The 20,578-nt window shown below is 46.3% G+C and overlaps 1 protein-coding gene across 2 annotated transcripts in view; it reads right to left on the bottom strand.

Annotated features, from left to right (window-relative positions):
• LOC138645704 (serine protease 27-like) overlaps window positions 1-20,578 on the bottom strand; it is a 49,069-nt gene that overhangs the window by 17,611 nt on the left and 10,880 nt on the right. Inside the window, exon 1 of one of the 2 annotated variants that reach the window (XM_069735180.1) lies at window positions 18,657-18,820. The exons of the other annotated variant lie outside the window; for it this stretch is intronic. Within the exon in view, the coding sequence (XP_069591281.1) occupies window positions 18,657-18,702 (46 nt within the window). The 5' untranslated portion in view covers window positions 18,703-18,820. Of the gene's footprint in view, window positions 1-18,656; window positions 18,821-20,578 lie in introns of those variants that run through there. 2 annotated transcript variants of the gene reach the window in all.

Genomic DNA, 20,578 nt, shown 5'->3' with positions numbered 1-20,578 from the left:
GGAGGAGCGTGAGGTGCAGGAGGAGGCTGCGTATAAAGGAGGAACGTGAGGTGCAGGAGGAGGCTGCGTATAAAGGAGGAGCGTGAGGTGCAGGAGGAGGCTGCGTATAAAGGAGGAACGTGAGGTGCAGGAGGAGGCTGCGTATAAAGGAGGAGCGTGAGGTGCAGGAGGAGGCTGCGTATAAAGGAGGAGCGTGAGGTGCAGGAGGAGGCTGCGTATAAAGGAGGAGCGTGAGGTGCAGGAGGAGGCTGCGTATAAAGGAGGAGCGTGAGGTGCAGGAGGAGGCTGCGTATAAAGGAGGAGCGTGAGGTGCAGGAGGAGGCTGCGTATAAAGAAGGAGAGTGAGGTGCAGGAAGAGGCTGCGTATAAAGGAGGAGCGTGAGGTGCAGGAGGAGGCTGCGTATAAAGGAGGAGCGTGAGGTGCAGGAGGAGGCTGCGTATAAAGAAGGAGAGTGAGGTGCAGGAAGAGGCTGCGTATAAAGGAGGAGCGTGAGGTGCAGGAGGAGGCTGCGTATAAAGGAGGAGCGTGAGGTGCAGGAGGAGGCTGCGTATAAAGGAGGAGCGTGAGGTGCAGGAGGAGGCTGCGTATAAAGGAGGAGAGTGAGGTGCAGGAGGAGGCTGCGTATAAAGGAGGAGCGTGAGGTGCAGGAGGAGGCTGCGTATAAAGGAGGAGCGTGAGGTGCAGGAGGAGGCTGCGTATAAAGGAGGAGCGTGAGGTGCAGGAGGAGGCTGCGTATAAAGGAGGAGCGTGAGGTGCAGGAGGAGGCTGCGTATAAAGGAGGAGCGTGAGGTGCAGGAGGAGGCTGCGTATAAAGGAGGAGCGTGAGGTGCAGGAGGAGGCTGCGTATAAAGAAGGAGAGTGAGGTGCAGGAGGAGGCTGCGTATAAAGGAGGAGCGTGAGGTGCAGGAGGAGGCTGCGTATAAAGGAGGAGCGTGAGGTGCAGGAGCAGGCTGCGTATAAAGGAGGAGAGTGAGGTGCAGGAGGAGGCTGCGTATAAAGAAGGAGCGTGAGGTGCAGGAGGAGGCTGCGTATAAAGGAGGAGCGTGAGGTGCAGGAGGAGGCTGCGTATAAAGGAGGAGCGTGAGGTGCAGGAGGAGGCTGCGTATAAAGGAGGAGCGTGAGGTGCAGGAGGAGGCTGCGTATAAAGGAGGAGCGTGAGGTGCAGGAGGAGGCTGCGTATAAAGAAGGAGCGTGAGGTGCAGGAGGAGGCTGCGTATAAAGGAGGAGCGTGAGGTGCAGGAGGAGGCTGCGTATAAAGGAGGAGCGTGAGGTGCAGGAGGAGGCTGCGTATAAAGGAGGAGCGTGAGGTGCAGGAGGAGGCTGCGTATAAAGGAGGAGCGTGAGGTGCAGGAGGAGGCTGCGTATAAAGGAGGAGCGTGAGGTGCAGGAGGAGGCTGCGTATAAAGGAGGAGCGTGAGGTGCAGGAGGAGGCTGCGTATAAAGGAGGAACGTGAGGTGCAGGAGGAGGCTGCGTATAAAGGAGGAGAATGAGGTGCAGGAGGTGGCTGCGTATAAAGAAGGAGCGTGAGGTGCAGGAGGAGGCTGCGTATAAAGGAGGAGCGTGAGGTGCAGGAGGAGGCTGCGTATAAAGGAGGAGAGTGAGGTGCAGGAGGAGGCTGCGTATAAAGGAGGAGCGTGAGGTGCAGGAGGAGGCTGCGTATAAAGGAGGAGCGTGAGGTGCAGGAGGAGGCTGCGTATAAAGGAGGAGCGTGAGGTGCAGGAGGAGGCTGCGTATAAAGAAGGAGCGTGAGGTGCAGGAGGAGGCTGCGTATAAAGAAGGAGAGTGAGGTGCAGGAAGAGGCTGCGTATAAAGGAGGAGCGTGAGGTGCAGGAGGAGGCTGCGTATAAAGAAGGAGCGTGAGGTGCAGGAGGAGGCTGCGTATAAAGGAGGAGCGTGAGGTGCAGGAAGAGGCTGCGTATAAAGGAGGAGCGTGAGGTGCAGGAGGAGGCTGCGTATAAAGGAGGAGCGTGAGGTGCAGGAGGAGGCTGCGTATAAAGGAGGAGAATGAGGTGCAGGAGGAGGCTGCGTATAAAGAAGGAGCGTGAGGTGCAGGAGGAGGCTGCGTATAAAGGAGGAGCGTGAGGTGCAGGAGGAGGCTGCGTATAAAGGAGGAGAATGAGGTGCAGGAGGAGGCTGCGTATAAAGAAGGAGCGTGAGGTGCAGGAGGAGGCTGCGTATAAAGGAGGAGCGTGAGGTGCAGGAGGAGGCTGCGTATAAAGGAGGAGCGTGAGGTGCAGGAGGAGGCTGCGTATAAAGGAGGAGCGTGAGGTGCAGGAGGAGGCTGCGTATAAAGGAGGAGCGTGAGGTGCAGGAGGAGGCTGCGTATAAAGGTGGAGCGTGAGGTGCAGGAGGAGGCTGCGTATAAAGGAGGAGAATGAGGTGCAGGAGGAGGCTGCGTATAAAGGAGGAGCGTGAGGTGCAGGAGGAGGCTGCGTATAAAGGAGGAGCGTGAGGTGCAGGAGGAGGCTGCGTATAAAGGAGGAGCGTGAGGTGCAGGAGGAGGCTGCGTATAAAGGAGGAGAATGAGGTGCAGGAGGAGGCTGCGTATAAAGGAGGAGCGTGAGGTGCAGGAGGAGGCTGCGTATAAAGGAGGAGCGTGAGGTGCAGGAGGAGGCTGCGTATAAAGAAGGAGAGAGGTGCAGGAGGAGGCTGCGTATAAAGAAGGAGAGTGAGGTGCAGGAGGAGGCTGCGTATAAAGGAGGAGCGTGAGGTGCAGGAGGAGGCTGCGTATAAAGGAGGAGCGTGAGGTGCAGGAGGAGGCTGCGTATAAAGAAGGAGAGTGAGGTGCAGGAGGAGGCTGCGTATAAAGGAGGAGCGTGAGGTGCAGGAGGAGGCTGCGTATAAAGGAGGAGCGTGAGGTGCAGGAGGAGGCTGCGTATAAAGGAGGAGCGTGAGGTGCAGGAGGAGGCTGCGTATAAAGGAGGAACGTGAGGTGCAGGAGGAGGCTGCGTATAAAGGAGGAGCGTGAGGTGCAGGAGGAGGCTGCGTATAAAGGAGGAGCGTGAGGTGCAGGAGGAGGCTGCGTATAAAGGAGGAGCGTGAGGTGCAGGAGGAGGCTGCGTATAAAGGAGGAGCGTGAGGTGCAGGAGGAGGCTGCGTATAAAGGAGGAGAGTGAGGTGCAGGAGGAGGCTGCGTATAAAGGAGGAGCGTGAGGTGCAGGAGGAGGCTGCGTATAAAGGAGGAGCGTGAGGTGCAGGAGGAGGCTGCGTATAAAGGAGGAGCGTGAGGTGCAGGAGGAGGCTGCGTATAAAGGAGGAACGTGAGGTGTAGGAGGAGGCTGCGTATAAAGGAGGAGCGTGAGGTGCAGGAGGAGGCTGCGTATAAAGGAGGAACGTGAGGTGCAGGAGGAGGCTGCGTATAAAGGAGGAGCGTGAGGTGCAGGAGGAGGCTGCGTATAAAGGAGGAGCGTGAGGTGCAGGAGGAGGCTGCGTATAAAGGAGGAGCGTGAGGTGCAGGAGGAGGCTGCGTATAAAGGAGGAGCGTGAGGTGCAGGAGGAGGCTGCGTATAAAGGAGGAGCGTGAGGTGCAGGAGGAGGCTGCGTATAAAGGAGGAGCGTGAGGTGCAGGAGGAGGCTGCGTATAAAGGAGGAGCGTGAGGTGCAGGAGGAGGCTGCGTATAAAGGAGGAGCGTGAGGTGCAGGAGGAGGCTGCGTATAAAGGAGGAGCGTGAGGTGCAGGAGGAGGCTGCGTATAAAGGAGGAGCGTGAGGTGCAGGAGGAGGCTGCGTATAAAGGAGGAGCGTGAGGTGCAGGAGGAGGCTGCGTATAAAGGAGGAGCGTGAGGTGCAGGAGGAGGCTGCGTATAAAGGAGGAGCGTGAGGTGCAGGAGGAGGCTGCGTATAAAGGAGGAGCGTGAGGTGCAGGAGGAGGCTGCGTATAAAGGAGGAGCGTGAGGTGCAGGAGGAGGCTGCGTATAAAGGAGGAGCGTGAGGTGCAGGAGGAGGCTGCGTATAAAGGAGGAGCGTGAGGTGCAGGAGGAGGCTGCGTATAAAGGAGGAGCGTGAGGTGCAGGAGGAGGCTGCGTATAAAGGAGGAGCGTGAGGTGCAGGAGGAGGCTGCGTATAAAGGAGGAGCGTGAGGTGCAGGAGGAGGCTGCGTATAAAGGAGGAGCGTGAGGTGCAGGAGGAGGCTGCGTATAAAGGAGGAGCGTGAGGTGCAGGAGGAGGCTGCGTATAAAGGAGGAGCGTGAGGTGCAGGAGGAGGCTGCGTATAAAGGAGGAGAGTGAGGTGCAGGAGGAGGCTGCGTATAAAGGAGGAACGTGAGGTGCAGGAGGAGGCTGCGTATAAAGGAGGAACGTGAGGTGCAGGAGGAGGCTGCGTATAAAGGAGGAGCGTGAGGTGCAGGAGGAGGCTGCGTATAAAGGAGGAGCGTGAGGTGCAGGAGGAGGCTGCGTATAAAGGAGGAACGTGAGGTGCAGGAGGAGGCTGCGTATAAAGGAGGAGCGTGAGGTGCAGGAGGAGGCTGCGTATAAAGGAGGAGCGTGAGGTGCAGGAGGAGGCTGCGTATAAAGGAGGAGAGTGAGGTGCAGGAGGAGGCTGCGTATAAAGAAGGAGCGTGAGGTGCAGGAAGAGGCTGCGTATAAAGAAGGAGCGTGAGGTGCAGGAGGAGGCTGCGTATAAAGGAGGAGCGTGAGGTGCAGGAGGAGGCTGCGTATAAAGGAGGAGCGTGAGGTGCAGGAGGAGGCTGCGTATAAAGGAGGAGCGTGAGGTGCAGGAGGAGGCTGCGTATAAAGAAGGAGTGTGAGGTGCAGGAGGAGGCTGCGTATAAAGAAGGAGTGTGAGGTGCAGGAGGAGGCTGCGTATAAAGGAGGAGCGTGAGGTGCAGGAGGAGGCTGCGTATAAAGGAGGAGCGTGAGGTGCAGGAGGAGGCTGCGTATAAAGGAAGAGCGTGAGGTGCAGGAGGAGACAAATGGAGCATCGATGCTATCAGCCACACATGGAGCACTATTACTGCCAATCATGGAGGAGCATCGATGCTATCAGCCACAGATGGAGCATTATTACTGCCAATCATGGAGGAGCATCGATACTGTCAGCCACACATGGAGCACTATTACTGCCAATCATGGAGGAGCATCGATGCTATCAGCCACAGATGGAGCATTATTACTGCCAATCATGGAGGAGCCTCAATACTATCAGCCACAGATGGAGCATTATTACTGCCAATCATGGAGGAACATCGATACCATCAGCCACAGACGGAGCATTATTACTGCCAATTATGGAGGAACATCGATACCATCAGCCACAGACGGAGCATTATTACTGCCAATTATGGAGGAGCATCGATACTGTCAGCCACAGATGGAGCATTATTACTGCCAATCATGGGGGAGCATCGATACTATCTGCCATAGATGGAGCATTATTACTGCCAATCTTGGAGGAGCATCGATACTGTCAGCCAGACATGGAGCACTATTACTGCCAATTATGGGGGAGCATAGATACTATCAGCCACAGATGGAGCATTATTACTGCCAATCATGGAGGAGCATCGATACTATCAGCCACAGATGAGGCATTATTGCTGCCAATCATGGAGGAGAGTGACGATAATGTAAAAGTGACGAATGGTTTTCCTTATTACTTTACATGCCTTTGTAGAACATTCTGCTACCTTTGAAGCTGCACTTAGGCTTCCCTTCCCCTGCCAGCAGGCTGTTCTCCCTAGCTTCTTCACACACAGCCTCTACACTCATTCCTCTTCCTGTCTCCTCCTTCAGGAATTTTAAATAGCCAAGAGCAGGCTTTGTCCCCAAAAACATGTGCTTTTCCTTTGTATATATGGGAGATTGTAAAAAAGGGCATACCTCGGGCCCAATCAATGATAGAAATATGACAGATACATATTCGGAACGTGCTTTGATAGAGCTTCGCTACAGTGCCTTTTGCTAAACTCTAGCTCCAAAAGAACCAGAGAAATGGAACCATGTGGAATAGCTAGTCCGATGTGGTATCATTAGAAAGCTAATTTCAATATAAGATGAATGATGTGTGTGCTGTTACTCTGCTAGGTTCTCCAGGCAAGTTAGGATAAGGATCAGTGTTGCTAACAAATATGTAACTCTGAGAAAAGGGGACGGCGATGGTAACTCAACCCCCTTTAGTGATGTCACAACCTACAAGTATAAGTTACTGTCAGTCAGCCCAGCCTTCAGAGTTTAATCTGAGAAGCTGTTGCACCAAGACCCTCTAATGCATTGTGATGTCTGGCTCCTCCCACCAGCATGGTTAGCCTGGAATAATCTAAGCGAACTGTGAGTGTTCATTTTCTGTTTTAATACCTGTTTTCTTTGTAATTGCTTTGTACATACTTTCTCATATTGTAAAATCTTTATATACCTTTTGTAAACACTGCCTAATTATTTTTTATGGAGTAAAATATATAATTTACTAGCTGTCTCTCTCTGCTCTACACGACTGTGCGTTCTCTGAAGTTAATTACGCTACTAATTTGGGTTGGCTTCGGACCCCTCTATTGAGGAATCGGAACTGGTGGCGGCAAAGTGTGTTCTGGGCTAGGTGGGTAAAGCTGGCAGCGACGGAACAGGGTTTTATAAGGTATTGTCTGGCTGCAGCCTGAGCATTTATAATTCCCTCACTGCAGCGTGCCTGCTAGCCTGTCTACAGTGAAGCGGCCCATCCGGTGACTAATTATCCTAGGTGTGGTTCCCTGACTGACCTGATTGTAAGGGGGGCGCCGGAGAGCTGCAAGTTCCGAAGAGGAACTGGAAAGCAGGATATACATAAATCCCTGCAGTTTGTGACATATTGTAGCAGCAGTGGGATAACTAAAATAAGCCCCTGTGGTAAATTAATAGGTCAATAGCCTTGGTTGTGTTTTCTTCACATGTTAGCAGTGGTGGGATAACTAAGATAAGCCCCCTGCACATGTGATAGCCGTGTGCTGGCTAAAGGTCACCCCCCTTTTTGTGACAGGGAGAATCGGTAATACCAGCCGTAAATGGAGCATTATTACTGCCAATAATGGGGACGCATTGATATTATCAGCAACAGATGGAGAATTATTACTGATCATCATGGGGGAGCATCAATACTTTCAGCCACAGATGGAGCATTATTACTGCCAATCACGGGATAGCATCAATAATATCAGTTGCCGATGAAACAATATTACTTCTAGTTATGAGGGAGCATCGGTAACATCAGCCCTAGATGGGATATTATTACTGTCAATCATCAGTGGAGCATTAATACTATCAGCCACAGATGGAGTATTTTTACTGTCATGGGGGAGCATCAGTGTGGTGAAATATGTGTATATATATATTATATATATATCTCTATATGTGTGTAGGGACATCTGTCTAGGGTTATATGTGTGACTAGTGATAATGTAGCATCTGTCCTGAAGGCAAGTCGCACCTAGTTGTTAATAGGTACTTCCTTGGGATGAGTAAGACCTCTGTCTCCAGATCTCACCAGGAGGCCTAGCTAGAGCCAAGAACAAAGGAACACTTAACACCTCTGAGTGCTTGGAGGGGAGATGCTAATTGCGGCTTGAGTGTTAGCTATTCCTGGGAACCATCTCACAAGTCTCCAGAGGAAAATATTATATATTCATTAGTAGCGTGGCCGTGCCCAATCAAACAGGCAGCAGTTATGATATTGGCCTGAGGGGCCGGTCTAGAAACCTGACCTCAGACCAAAGTTATAAATTTAGGCTGCAGACTGAGAATTGTGTTCACATGATGAGGGCAGCCTGAGAAGCTGATGTGTTACACAATTCCATTCACGCCCCCTCAGGGAGCAGAAAGCAGACTACCAGTTAGATGATTTCTGTAAGTTTATCCTGTTTATTTTAACATAGTAACATAGTAACATAGTTAGTAAGGCCGAAAAAAGACATTTGTCCATCCAGTTCAGCCTATATTCCATCATAATAAATCCCCAGATCTACGTCCTTCTACAGAACCTAATAATTGTATGATACAATATTGTTCTGCTCCAGGAAGACATCCAGGCCTCTCTTGAACCCCTCGACTGAGTTCGCCATCACCACCTCCTCAGGCAAGCAATTCCAGATTCTCACTGCCCTAACAGTAAAGAATCCTCTTCTATGTTGGTGGAAAAACCTTCTCTCCTCCAGACGCAAAGAATGCCCCCTTGTGCCCGTCACCTTCCTTGGTATAAACAGATCCTCAGCGAGATATTTGTATTGTCCCCTTATATACTTATACATGGTTATTAGATCGCCCCTCAGTCGTCTTTTTTCTAGACTAAATAATCCTAATTTCGCTAATCTATCTGGGTATTGTAGTTCTCCCATCCCCTTTATTAATTTTGTTGCCCTCCTTTGTACTCTCTCTAGTTCCATTATATCCTTCCTGAGCACCGGTGCCCAAAACTGGACACAGTACTCCATGTGCGGTCTAACTAGGGATTTGTACAGAGGCAGTATAATGCTCTCGTCATGTGTATCCAGACCTCTTTTAATGCACCCCATGATCCTGTTTGCCTTGGCAGCTGCTGCCTGGCACTGGCTGCTCCAGGTAAGTTTATCATTAACTAGGATCCCCAAGTCCTTCTCCCTGTCAGATTTACCCAGTGGTTTCCCGTTCAGTGTGTAATGGTGATATTGATTCCCTCTTCCCATGTGTATAACCTTACATTTATCATTGTTAAACCTCATCTGCCACCTTTCAGCCCAAGTTTCCAACTTATCCAGATCCATCTGTAGCAGAATACTATCTTCTCTTGTATTAACTGCTTTACATAGTTTTGTATCATCTGCAAATATCGATATTTTACTGTGTAAACCTTCTACCAGATCATTAATGAATATGTTGAAGAGAACAGGTCCCAATACTGACCCCTGCGGTACCCCACTGGTCACAGCGACCCAGTTAGAGACTATACCATTTATAACCACCCTCTGCTTTCTATCACTAAGCCAGTTACTAACCCATTTACACACATTTTCCCCCAGACCAAGCATTCTCATTTTGTGTACCGACCTCTTGTGCGGCACGGTATCAAACGCTTTGGAAAAATCGAGATATACCACGTCCAATGACTCACCGTGGTCCAGTCTATAGCTTACCTCTTCATAAAAACTGATTAGATTGGTTTGACAGGAGCGATTTCTCATAAACCCATGCTGATATGGAGTTAAACAGTTATTCTCATTGAGATAATCCAGAATAACATCCCTCAGAAACCCTTCAAATATTTTACCAACAATAGAGGTTAGACTTACTGGCCTATAATTTCCAGGTTCACTTTTAGAGCCCTTTTTGAATATTGGCACCACATTTGCTATGCGCCAGTCCTGCGGAACAGACCCTGTCGCTATAGAGTCACTAAAAATAAGAAATAATGGTTTATCTATTACATTACTTAGTTCTCTTAGTACTCGTGGGTGTATACCATCCGGACCCGGAGATTTATCTATTTTAATCTTATTTAGCCGGTTTCGCACCTCTTCTTGGGTTAGATTGGTGACTCTTAATATAGGGTTTTCATTGTTTCTTGGGATTTCACCTAGCATTTCATTTTCCACCGTGAATACCGTGGAGAAGAAGGTGTTTAATATGTTAGCTTTTTCCTCGTCATCTACAACCATTCTTTCCTCACTATTTTTTAAGGGGCCTACATTTTCAGTTTTTATTCTTTTACTATTGATATAGTTGAAGAACAGTTTGGGATTAGTTTTACTCTCCTTAGCAATGTGCTTCTCTGTTTCCTTTTTGGCAGCTTTAATTAGTTTTTTAGATAAAGTATTTTTCTCCCTATAGTTTTTTAGAGCTTCAATGGTGCCATCCTGCTTTAGTAGTGCAAATGCTTTCTTTTTACTGTTAATTGCCTGTCTTACTTCTTTGTTTAGCCACATTGGGTTTTTCCTATTTCTAGTCCTTTTATTCCCACAAGGTATAAACCGCTTACACTGCCTATTTAGGATGTTCTTAAACATTTCCCATTTATTATCTGTATTCTCATTTCTGAGGATATTGTCCCAGTCTACCAGATTAAGGGCATCTCTAAGCTGTTCAAACTTTGCCTTCCTAAAGTTCAATGTTTTTGTGACTCCCTGACAAGTCCCCCTAGTGAAAGACAGGTGAAACTGTACAATATTGTGGTCGCTATTTCCTAAATGCCCGACCACCTGCAGATTTGTTATTCTGTCAGGTCTATTAGATAGTATTAGGTCTAAAAGTGCTGCTCCTCTGGTTGGATTCTGCACCAATTGTGAAAGATAATTTTTCTTGGTTATTAGCAGAAACCTGTTGCCTTTATGGGTTTCACAGGTTTCTGTTTCCCAGTTAATATCCGGGTAGTTAAAGTCCCCCATAACCAGGACCTCATTATGGGTTGCAGCTTCATCTATCTGCTTTAGAAGTAGACTTTCCATGCTTTCTGTTATATTTGGGGGTTTGTAACAGACCCCAATGAGAATTTTGTTACCATTTTTCCCTCCATGAATTTCAACCCATATGGACTCGACATTCTCATTCCCTTCGCTAATATCCTCCCTTAAAGTGGACTTTAGACAAGACTTTACATAGAGACAAACCCCTCCTCCTCTCCGATTTTTACGATCCTTTCTAAACAGACTGTAACCCTGTAAGTTAACTGCCCAGTCATAGCTTTCATCTAACCATGTCTCGGTTATTCCCACTATGTCAAAGTTACCTGTAGATATTTCTGCTTCTAGTTCTTCCATCTTGTTTGTCAGGCTTCTGGCGTTTGCGAGCATGCAGTTTAGAGGATTTTGTTTTGTTCCAATCTCCTCACTGTGGATTGTTTTAGAAATGTTCTTACCTCCCTTCTGAGTATGTTTTCCTGGGTCGTCTTTGTTCGAGTCTAATGTTTTTCTTCCCGTCCCCTCTTCTTCTAGTTTAACGCCCTCCTGATGAGTGTAGCGAGTCTTCTGGCGAATGTGTGTTTCCCAGGTTTGTTGAGGTGTAGTCCGTCTCTGGCGAGGAGTCCATCATACCAGTAATTCACACCGTGGTCCAGGAATCCAAATCCTTGTTGTCTGCACCATCGTCTTAGCCAGTTGTTTGCATCAAGGATCCTGTTCCATCTCCTGGTGCCATGCCCATCTACTGGAAGGATAGAAGAAAAAACTACCTGTGCATCCAGTTCCTTTACTTTCTTCCCCAACTCTTCAAAGTCCTTGCAGATTGTCGGTAGGTCCTTCCTTGCCGTGTCATTGGTGCCAACATGTATCAGAAGAAATGGGTGGACGTCCTTGGAGCTGAAGAGCTTTGGTATCCTATCGGTCACATCCTTGATCATCGCACCTGGAAGGCAGCATACTTCTCTTGCAGTTATGTCCGGTCTGCAGATGGCTGCTTCTGTGCCTCTCAGTAGTGAGTCTCCCACCACCACCACTCTTCGTTGCTTCTTGGCTGTACTTTTTGCTGTCACTTGTTGCTGTGTGCCCTTTTCTTTTTTGCTTGCTGGTATTGCTTCATTCTTAGGTGTGCCATCTTCATCCTCTACAAAGATTTGATATCGGTTCTTCAGTTGTGTGGTTGGTGATTTCTCCATGGTCTTCTTGCTTCTTTTGGTCACATGCTTCCACTCATCTGCTTTTGGAGGTTCTCTGACACTTTTTGCACCTTCTGTGACCAGTAGAGATGCTTCTGTTCTGCATAAGCTGTATGTCTTTTTATTATCATATTTTGATACCTTTTTCTTATTGTAAGCATTGAACCTTTTGCTATTAAAGTATAAACTTCAATAAGTTGAACCTTGAATGTTCTAAAGAATCCATAGCCTAGAGGTGTGTGAGCCTTATGAGTGATAAACATATTTTTATTAATTATTTCTGGGACTCATCGCCCATGTATTCGATGAGTGGTGGCAGCGTGTATGAGCGGGTGTGTGGCCTGGGTCGGTGTGTGATTTATGCTCCCATTACAGCATAGGACAGAGGTTAAATGCTGGACAGAGAGTGGGGAGATAGATTAACCCTTGCAGGCACAACCCCAAGTCATGTGTGAGAGCAGGCACGTGACAAATAAGTGACACCACGGAGAAGGGATCCGTGACAATCAGTAATATTAGACACAGATGGAGCATTATCAATGCCATTCATGGGGGAGTATCGATACTGACAGCCACAGATGGAGCATTATTACTGACAATCATGGGGAAGCATCGATACTATCAGCCACAGATGGAGCATTATTACTGCCAATCATGGGGGAGCATCGAAACTATTAGCCACAGATGGAGCATTATTACTGCCAATCATGGGGGAGCATCGATACCATCAGCCACAGATGGATCATTATTACAGACAATCATGGAGGAGCATCGATGCTATTAGCCACAGATGGAGTATTATTACTGACAATCATGGAGGAGCATCAATGCTATTAGCCACAGATGGAGCATTATTACTGACAATCATGGAGGAGCATCAATGCTATTAGCCACAGATGGAGCATTATTACTGACAATCATGGGGGAGAATCGATACTATCAGCCACAGATGGAGCATTACTACTGACAATCATGGGGAAGCATCGATACTATCAGCCACAGATGGAGCATTACTACTGACAATCATGGGGAAGCATCGATACTATCAGCCACAGATGAAGCATTATTACTGCCAATCATGGGGAAGCATCGATGCTATTAGCCACAGATGGAGCATTATTACTGACAATCATGGGGGAGAATCGATACTATCAGCCACAGATGGAGCATTACTACTGACAATCATGGGGAAGCATCGATACTATCAGCCACAGATGGAGCATTACTACTGACAATCATGGGGAAGCATCGATACTATCAGCCACAGATGGAGCATTACTACTGACAATCATGGGGAAGCATCGATACTATCAGCCACAGATGGAGCATTACTACTGACAATCATGGGGAAGCATCGATACTATCAGCCACAGATGAAGCATTATTTCTGCCAATCATGGGGAAGCATCGATGCTATTAGCCACAGATGGAGCATTATTACTGACAATCATGGAGGAGCATCGATGCTATTAGCCACAGATGGAGCATTATTACTGACAATCATGGAGGAGCATCAGTACTATCAGCCACAGACAGAGAGTTATTACTGACAATCATAGGGGTGCATCAGTACTATCAGCCACACATGGAGCATTATTACTGCCAATCATGGGGAAGCATCGATGCTATTAGCCACAGATGGAGCATTATTACTGACAATCATGGAGGAGCATCGATACTATCAGCCACAGACAGAGCATTGTTACTACCAATCATGGGGAAGCATCGATACTATCAGCCACAGATGGAGCATTGTTACTGCCAAAAATGGAGGATCATTGATACTATCAGCCACAGATGGAGCATTATTACTGCCAATCATGGAGGATCATTGATACTATCAGCCGCAGATGGAGCATTATTACTGCCAATCATGGAGGATCATTGATACTATCAGCCGCAGATGGAGCATTATTACTGCCAAACATGGGGGAGCATCAGTACTATCAGCCACAGACGGAGAATTATTACTGCCAATCATGGAAGATCATTGATACTATCAGCCGCAGACAGAACATTGTTACTGCCAATCACAGAGGAGCATCGATACTATTAGCCACAGAAGGAGCATTATTACTGCCAATCATGGGGGAGCATCAGTACTGTCAGCCACAGACGGAGCATTATTACTGCCAATCATGCCAATTTAAGGCCTAGAAGACTTGATGCCTCCTTACACATCATGGAGGTCACACACAATACTAGATGGAGGAGTTATTCATGGGGGTGTACTCATTTCTCCTTCAACCAATTTAAGTAAAACTGAACAGTTATTGTCTCTGCTGTGTTGTTTGGTGTACCGCGACTAGGGGCTCTTTCCCTGTCTCTAACGCTAGGGGTGCCCTAGCTCACCCTGTTGCCTGGATTACTTGTGATGGTGAAGACGCTGGGGCCACGTACCTTGTCAGAGCTCCTGAATCTGCCCTCAGTCTGTACCCTTCCCTCACCCAGGGAAGAGGGGAGTAGTAGTGTACCATAGTACACCAACCAGACTAACAAGGTAATACAAACAGGGATATCAAAAAGTACCAAACATACAAATATACTCACACATATAACAGAGGACTGCATCGAGGAGAGGAGGATGGGGTTAAATCAAAGTAGGAGAAGAAAGGGAATTCGCACACACTCAAAACCTATGAACAGCCACAAATAAATCCACCAAACACCTTCCCCAATAATAACCAACAACCTCCAACCATGCAGAATGAAGCTAACTCTGACAATGAGTGCTATACAGGACCCAGATAATATAGGAGATAGGAATGGCTAACCGTGCACAGCTGAGAGCCTTAATGCAGGAAAGCTTCCAGGAGCTCTCAACTGAGCAGATTAACCCCTGCACTACTAAAAGATACTTACACCATTTAATAAGAAGGTGAAGTGCTTCTAACCAGTGCAGGAGTAGGAGAAATCAGACGCTGCGGTCTTCTGGCTCCTCTCTGTCTAGGTAAACCCATGACAGTTATATTATAACCTCACTGTCAAGTTATGGAGAAAATGATCTGTGAAGCCAAGAATTGTCAAAAAGTGGAAATTGTTCTTGTGTCCAGTGAGATATTGGATTAATCTTACTTTTCACAAGGGGTGTACTCATTTATGCAGAGAGCCATATAGATACATTGTTATGAAGGTGATTTACAAACAGAATCCACCAAGTTTAGCCCCACGACGTTCATATCATCTGGTCGGCTGTCTTCCTTCAGCCACAATAAATCTCTTCTCCTCGGAAAGTCGGACCGCCAGCGTCTGTCTCTCCACTTACAACTTTTCATTTTAATTTTGTGCCAAATTCAGCAAAATCCATACTGTGTAAAATAATTGTGCAAAATTTGTTGGATAGAAAAAGCTCACTCCAAATCAAATTGATCCTGCAGGCTGCTCCGATCACCTGCCCATAATGGGCCGCCGTCAGTTTTGGTTTTGCAGGAGCGACGCTTAGAGCCGGATTTCTTATTTGCTATTTTTTCGTATGGGTTAGATAATGGGAGTAAAAAGCTGTCACCAAATCATCTCCTGGTGCTGAATCTGCATATTAGACAAGATTAGATCTGCCCCGTGTGTGACGCTGACTGACGCCATTTAAAACGTGCACATCACCGTGAGACGACGCAGCGGATTCACCACAGATTCATGACCCCAAGATATCATAAATGTGATGAGAAGCAAAATAAAAACACTCCAAGTGTCACAGAATACAGAAGATGTTAGATCACCCCAAAGTGCTCAGCCGGTGTATAGCTGCCCCATAAAGTGGTGTTTTTGTTCAGCTCACGACAAGACATTTTATTACCATGGCCTCCATATCCGGGGCCAAGAAAGGAGAAGTCACGTGGGGGTGAGGGTCTGTGTTACAGCATCTTTTAGAGGAATCTGCCTCAGATTCCATCATTTTACATATCGTGCAGCATTTTGCCCTATTGATTTGGTAAAATGGCCGATGCAATGATGGAAACCTGACAAATCGCTGGTGTCCATCATGTGACAGAACTGTCCGGAGCAACAATTCTCGTCTCCGGTCCCTAACAAAATAATGGAATTAATGATGATGTGAACCTAGTCGAAGGAAGAAGACGAAGGGAGAAGACGAAGGGAGAAGATGAAGAGAGAAGATGAAGAGAGAAGGCGAAGGAAGAAGACAAAGGGAGAAGACTAAGGGAGAAGACTAAGGGAGAAGACTAAGAGAGAAGACTAAGGGAGAAGATGAAGAGAGAAGATGAAGAGAGAAGGCGAAGGAAGAAGACAAAGGGAGAAGACAAAGGGAGAAGACTAAGGGAGAAGACTAAGGGAGAAGACTAAGGGAGAAGACTAAGGGAGAAGACTAAGGGAGAAGACTAAGAGAGAATACTAAGAGAGAAGACTAAGAGAGAAGACTAAGGGAGAAGATGAAGAGAGAAGATGAAGAGAGAAGGCGAAGGAAGAAGACAAAGGGAGAAGACAAAGGGAGAAGACTAAGGGAGAAGACTAAGGGAGAAGACTAAGGGAGAAGACTAAGGGAGAAGACTAAGGGAGAAGACTAAGGGAGAAGACTAAGAGAGAAGACTAAGAGAAGACTAAGAGAGAAGACTAAGAGAAGACTAAGGGAGAAGACTAAGGGAGAAGATCAAGGGAGAAGACAAAGGGAGAAGACAAAGGGAGAAGACAAAGGGAGAAGACGAAGGGAGAAGACGAAGGGAGAAGACGAAGGGGGAAGACGAAGGGGGAAGACGAAGGGAGAAGATGAAGGGGGAAGACGAAGGGGGAAGACGAAGGGAGAAGACGAAGGGAGATGGCAAAGGAAGAAGACGAAGGAAGAAGACGAAGGGAAAAGACTAAGGAAGAAGACTAAGGGAGAAGACGAAGGAAGAAGAGGAAAGAAGAAGACAAAGGATGAAAATGAAGGAAGAAGACGAAAGAAGGAGACGAAGGAAGAAGACGAAGGAAGAAGACGAAGAATTAAATGAACAGGTGAAAGAAGGAAAACAGCAAGCCGAAGAGTAAAAAGAGGTGTAATAAGAAGAAGAGGAAAATGAAGAGTAAGCATAAAAACAGAAAAAAAGAAGCGTGGTGAGGAGGAGAATAATAGTAAGAAGAGCTGTAATAAAAAAAGAAAAGAAAAAAAATTAGATGTGTAAGAAAAAGAGTTTGGATAAAATTAGGCTGGGAGACAAAGCACAAGCAGGGTCTTATCTGGTGTAAAAGAGGGAAAACAGAAAACTCTTTATTCTCCCCATACAAGGTTGTGACAACTCCGGCTTTAGCTTGCAAGAGCAGAAGGCTACTGTGGATCCATCAAGGCAGAAAAAATGTAGCCAAATCAAAAACGGATGTAAACTTGTGCTGCTAGCTCCGAGCAGACGATGAAGGAGCAGTGAAGGCTATTTGGACTCCGTTTTTATTTGTCAAAGTGTTTTGGAGCACATAGGTGTTGTGTGCTTCAAAACACATTGGCAAATAAAAAACAAGTCCAAATAGCCTTCACTGTTCCTTCATGGTCTGGTTGGAGCTAGCAGCACAATTTTAGATCTGGCTTTCCATTTGTTTATAAGAAAAAGAGTAAGAAGTTGTGTAAAAAAAAAAGCTGAAGTTGTGTAAGAAGAAGAAGAAAAAGAAGAAGAGAAATAACAGCAAGAAGACGAAAAAAAGAGCGAGAAGAAAATAAATAAGAGATGAAAGAAGGAGAGGAGTAAGAAAATCTGTAAAAAGAAAAGAATTGAAGAAGAGTTAGAAGAGGTGTAAGAAAAAGCAGTGAAAGAAAAAGATGTAAGAACCAGAGAAGTAAAAAAGAGGATTAAGAAGAGGAGTAAGGAGAATAAAAAGAGGTGTAAGAAGATGAGAAGGAAGAAAAGGAATCAAAAGGAGAAGAAAGAAAAAAATAAGATTATGAAAAATTTGAAACAGAATAACAGGAAGGTGAAGAACAAAACAAGGAAGAAGATAGTAGGCATGAAGTAAAAGAAGGGAAAGAAAATACAAAATAATAAAAAGGAGAAGACAACAGAAAATATTATGTTTAGTTAAATAATAATAAGATGGAGAAGAAAAAAATATGAAAGAAAAGATGAAGGGTATGCACAAGAAAGAAAAGGTAAAAAAGAAAAGTTTACGAACAACTAATAAGAAGGGTAAAAAAAGTAAATAAGAAGAAAATTAACAAGGGGAAGATGAGTAAGAAAGAAAAGAGTAAGACGGAGAAATAAAATAGGGGCCCTGATTCATCAACTTTTAATAGAATTCTGGTGTAAAATTGTTTGAAAGGTGACAAAATTCTTCAGCCACTCCTGTGATTTTTGGCATCTTCATGGCCGTCTTGGGCACCTTCACCAATTATTTAGGAATTGGGAGGTCCATTGCAGTTGGGGGCCATGACTGAATTGAGTTGGAAAATTCATCATAATGTACATCGCAAAAGTGCCAAAAAGTAAAGCAGAAATGTACTCAAGTCTCTGCAGTGTCTCTCGGGGCGCGGCGCAGCAGCTCAGGCATCTACCCCTCCATGAATCTGGCACTGTTCATCGAGACACATCCACGATGCTAGCATTGACGAATCAGGGTCTAAGAGAAGGAATCAGCAGAGTAGAAAAGAAGAGGAAAAAGCAGAAGGGGAAAAAAGAAACAGAAAAAAAGAAAAACGTAATGCAAAACAATATTAAAATACAAGAAGAGAAAAAAAAAATTAAGGAGAAAAACAAAAAGGGAGAATAGCAGAAACAGGAATAAAACGAAAAGTAAGAAGAAGGAGAAAACTTAGAAGGAGAAAAGTAAGAAAGAAAAATGTATCAAAATATCTGAACACTGAAAAAAGAAGACGGAAAATACAAAGAAGGTAATTAAAAAGATGGAGAAGATGGAGATAAGGAAGAAGATGATGATAAAGATGAAGAAATAGATGAAGAGTAGGAAGAAAGAGAAGAAAAAGGATGCAGAACAAACGATAGAACAGATAATGAACAGTAAAAAGTGTACGTCCAAGGAGAGTGAGAAGGAGAAGAAGGACATCCTTTGCCCTTCGGCAGGTGTGTGTCTTTTTGGACCCATGAGTTTATGGAAATAGTCGTCATTCCACCACCACTGGAGGTTTATGAGATGACCATGCTCGTTATTTCAGAACTTATCTAGAAGATCATTCTCACTGCTATGTTGTCTACTCACCTGTAGAGACAAGAAGCAAAAGTGTCCACATATGATGATGCCTCATGGTCACTGTAGACTTGCAGGCTGAGTGTCTTGTCCGGAAAGTCTACGTCCAGGTGAATGACCCCTCCACAGCCCAGAGAGAGCAGTGGAGAGGAAAGATGATGAACAATGAGGCACCAGGTGGAAAAGACAGGGGAAGCACAAAAACCAGCTCAGCCTCCGTGGAAGTGTGTGAGATATCTACAGACAGGTTTACAGCCCTCAAGTGCTGATGAGATCACTCACCTGATGGAGGGCTGATACAACCTGCTCCAAGGCTTCCCTCCTATACATGTCCCTTATAACCTCCTCCCCTCATAAAGTCCCACTGTATCTCCTCCCTGACTGATTCACCTGTCTGGAGAAGACCTCTCCCAGACAAAGGTCTCCTGATGGGCTTCACAAGTACGGGACCTGACATCCGTAATGGCAGACAGCGGAGTCAATGGACTGACGTAGTCGGGGCGGACATTGGGCTCAAACTCCTAGAAAGTTGTTATTTTCTAGAAGAGTTTCTACATTTTGTACTTTAGTCAATTTATGGCTTTACTTTGTTTTGCGTCCTTTTCCTTCTTGATATAATTACAGATCAGTAGAAGTCAAGAAGGAGATGATTATGTCACGATAACGTGCGATAGAATTATGTGCATTTTATAGAGAAAGTAGTCAACCATTATTGAGTAAAAGTGACACCAGGAATCAAAAACCCCAAAAGGAGAAATAGTAGAATTCTAATGAGAAAACAGAAAAGAGTTCATTTCCTCCGGCAACTTCTGAGCAAGAAAAAAACGACAGGAGAGAAAGAATAAAAGGTTCTCTGTATAACATCCTCCTGTATATACACACTGCACAGTACCACTCCTCCTGTATATACACACTGCACAGCACCGCTCCTCCTGTATATACACACTGCACAGTACCACTCCTCCTGTATATATACACTGCACAGTACCACTCCTCCTGTATATATACACTGCACAGTACCACTCCTCCTGTATATATACACTGCACAGCACCGCTCCTCCTGTATATATACACTGCACAGCACCGCTCCTCCTGTATATATACACTGCACAGTACCACTCCTCGTGTATATATACACTGCACAGTACCGCTCCTCCTGTCCTGTATATATACACTGCACAGCACCGCTCCTCCTGTCCTGTATATATACACTGCACAGCACCACTCCTCCTGTATATATACACTGCACAGTACCACTCCTCCTGTATATACACACTGCACAGCACCGCTCCTCCTGTATATATACACTGCACAGCACCGCTCCTCCTGTATATATACACTGCACAGTACCACTCCTCCTGTATATACACACTGCACAGTACCACTCCTCGTGTATATATACACTGCACAGTACCGCTCCTCCTGTCCTGTATATATACACTGCACAGTACCACTCCTCCTGTATATACACACTGCACAGTACCACTCCTCCTGTATATACACACTGCACAGCACCGCTCCTCCTGTATATATACACTGCACAGCACCGCTCCTCCTGTATATACACACTGCACAGTACCACTCCTCCTGTATATACACACTGCACAGCACCGCTCCTCCTGTATATATACACTGCACAGCACCGCTCCTCCTGTATATATACACTGCACAGCACCGCTCCTCCTGTATATATACACTGCACAGTACCACTCCTCGTGTATATATACACTGCACAGTACCGCTCCTCCTGTCCTGTATATATACACTGCACAGCACCGCTCCTCCTGTCCTGTATATATACACTGCACAGTACCGCTCCTCCTGTCCTGTATATATACACTGCACAGTACCACTCCTCCTGTATATATACACTGCACAGTACCGCTCCTCCTGTCCTGTATATATACACTGCACAGTACCACTCCTCCTGTATA

This window comes from Ranitomeya imitator, chromosome 7 (genome assembly GCF_032444005.1).
Source record: "Ranitomeya imitator isolate aRanImi1 chromosome 7, aRanImi1.pri, whole genome shotgun sequence".
Lineage (NCBI taxonomy): Eukaryota > Metazoa > Chordata > Amphibia > Anura > Dendrobatidae > Ranitomeya > Ranitomeya imitator.
The sequence above is the reverse complement of the archived record's forward strand: the minus strand, read 5'-3'. Positions and strand labels throughout refer to the sequence as shown.